Here is a 1,578-nt window from a genome sequence, read left to right as displayed (position 1 = left end):
AGGGTGGTGGGCGGGCCAGCGAGGCGGAGCGGGGAGCAGGGCTGGCGGGTCCCCGCGCAGGGCAGCCCAGCTCCTCGGAGCACCGCTGCCCACATGCTGCTGGGATCTGGCACTCAGACCCTGCGTATTGTCTCTGAAAATGTCCCTTGGTGGCAGTGAGTGGTGGACGCAGTGCTGTCCCTGCCTGCTCGGGTGAACTGTTAATGGTGACTCCTTAATGTACCCCGTCTTCAGCCAGGGTCACTGCGGTCCTAGCGCCAGTGGAGCCCGCAGGGTCTGTCACCTCAGGGCTTTTGGTGGCAGCAGTTTCCATGAGCCACCAAGACCCTGCTGGCCCACGCCTGTCTGCTCCACAGGTTGAGCACTACCATCTCGACTGGCACCGCTTCAACCTGAAGCAGCGACTCCTGGGGCGCCGGACGCTGCCAGCAGAAGAGTTTGAGGAGAAGACCCGCACAGGTGAGGGACAGGGCTGTCCCCAGCAGAGCCCAGAGGCCATCAGAGGTCCTGCTGGGGCTGCTCTGTCCAGGGATAATGCCCCCAGTTACCTCTGCCAGCTCGAGGTCCCTGTATCCTGTCCCCAGGAGGTCTCCAGCACTGCTCCTGAGCCCTGCTGCCTTGTTATGGGGGGAAGAGAGTCTTCTGCCCAAGCCATGCCTATGCGCACCTGGGGATCCAGACCCCCAAGCACTTACCTCCCCAGCCCACCGCCCCCTTGTGATATGTGGAGTGTTGGATGGGATATTTCTGAGGCTGTGGGCTGTACCTTGGAGCCACCTGCAGTTTTCAGTTGGTTAATGTTTGCTCCACTCCGTTTTCTTTCTCCTTCAGGTGACGTTTCCAGCATCTCAGGATCCGATTCGGAGAGCTCCGATGCAGAGAGTGGGTCGGAGGCGCTGCCTTCTGCCAGCGGCAGCCCCGAGACTGCCCCACTCCCCCGCTCCCACAAGGTGCTGCTCCGCAATGCGCAGGGCCAGCTCATCTCCGCCTACCGCTGTGTGCTGGGCCCTGGGAAGGCAAGTCACAGCCCAGCTTGCTGGGAGAAGGACCCCAGAGAAGGCCCAGAAGGTGGCCCTGGGGCATAGGCATCTTCCTGACAGCCTCTCACATCCTGTGGTGGGAGGGAGGGGTGGTCTCTGGAGCCAGGTCAGAGCGCCAGGCTTGCTGATAGCCTGGTTTTTGGCTCCAAAGTGCTGCCAGAAACCTGCTTCTGGTGCCAGCAGAGAGAGGCTGGTCTCTGTCCCAGGGGACAGCAAGTGGATGCTGTGTGCCGACAGGGGTGTCTGTGTCTCAGGGTGGCAGTGAGGAGCCAGCGGAGCTGGTGGCGTCGCTGCAGAGCCTCGGTGCGGACACGTGCTGGGTGGTGCTGATGATGGGCGGCGGGCACTTCGCAGGAGCTGTGTTCCGGGGGTGAGTGCAGACAGACAGAGCTGGGCTCGCCTCTCTGGGTAAGGTCAAATGGGGCTGGGTGTCAGATGGCCATCCCCTCCCTGTTCCTCCACCACAGTGCTTTCCACACCCTGGTCAAACACACCTCCTTGAGGCTTAGGCACCTCGAGCGTTGTTGATCTTTAGAAC

The 1,578-nt window shown here is 62.0% G+C and overlaps 1 protein-coding gene across 1 annotated transcript in view; it reads left to right on the top strand.

The window, feature by feature from the left end:
• The first annotated feature begins 365 nt into the window (after positions 1–365).
• The window catches only part of ANKZF1 (ankyrin repeat and zinc finger domain containing 1), a 5,739-nt gene continuing 4,526 nt past the window's right edge, over positions 366–1,578 (top strand). Inside the window, exons 1-3 of the mRNA XM_010139882.1 lie at positions 366–459; positions 832–1,016; positions 1,295–1,410. Coding sequence (XP_010138184.1) covers positions 1,370–1,410 — 41 coding nt within the window. The 5' untranslated portion in view covers positions 366–459; positions 832–1,016; positions 1,295–1,369. The remainder of the gene's footprint in view (positions 460–831; positions 1,017–1,294; positions 1,411–1,578) is intronic.

Source organism: Buceros rhinoceros, unplaced genomic scaffold, assembly GCF_000710305.1.
Source record: "Buceros rhinoceros silvestris isolate BGI_N320 unplaced genomic scaffold, ASM71030v1 scaffold26177, whole genome shotgun sequence".
NCBI classification, from domain to species: domain Eukaryota; kingdom Metazoa; phylum Chordata; class Aves; order Bucerotiformes; family Bucerotidae; genus Buceros; species Buceros rhinoceros.
This window is presented reverse-complemented; position numbering and strand designations above follow the sequence as displayed.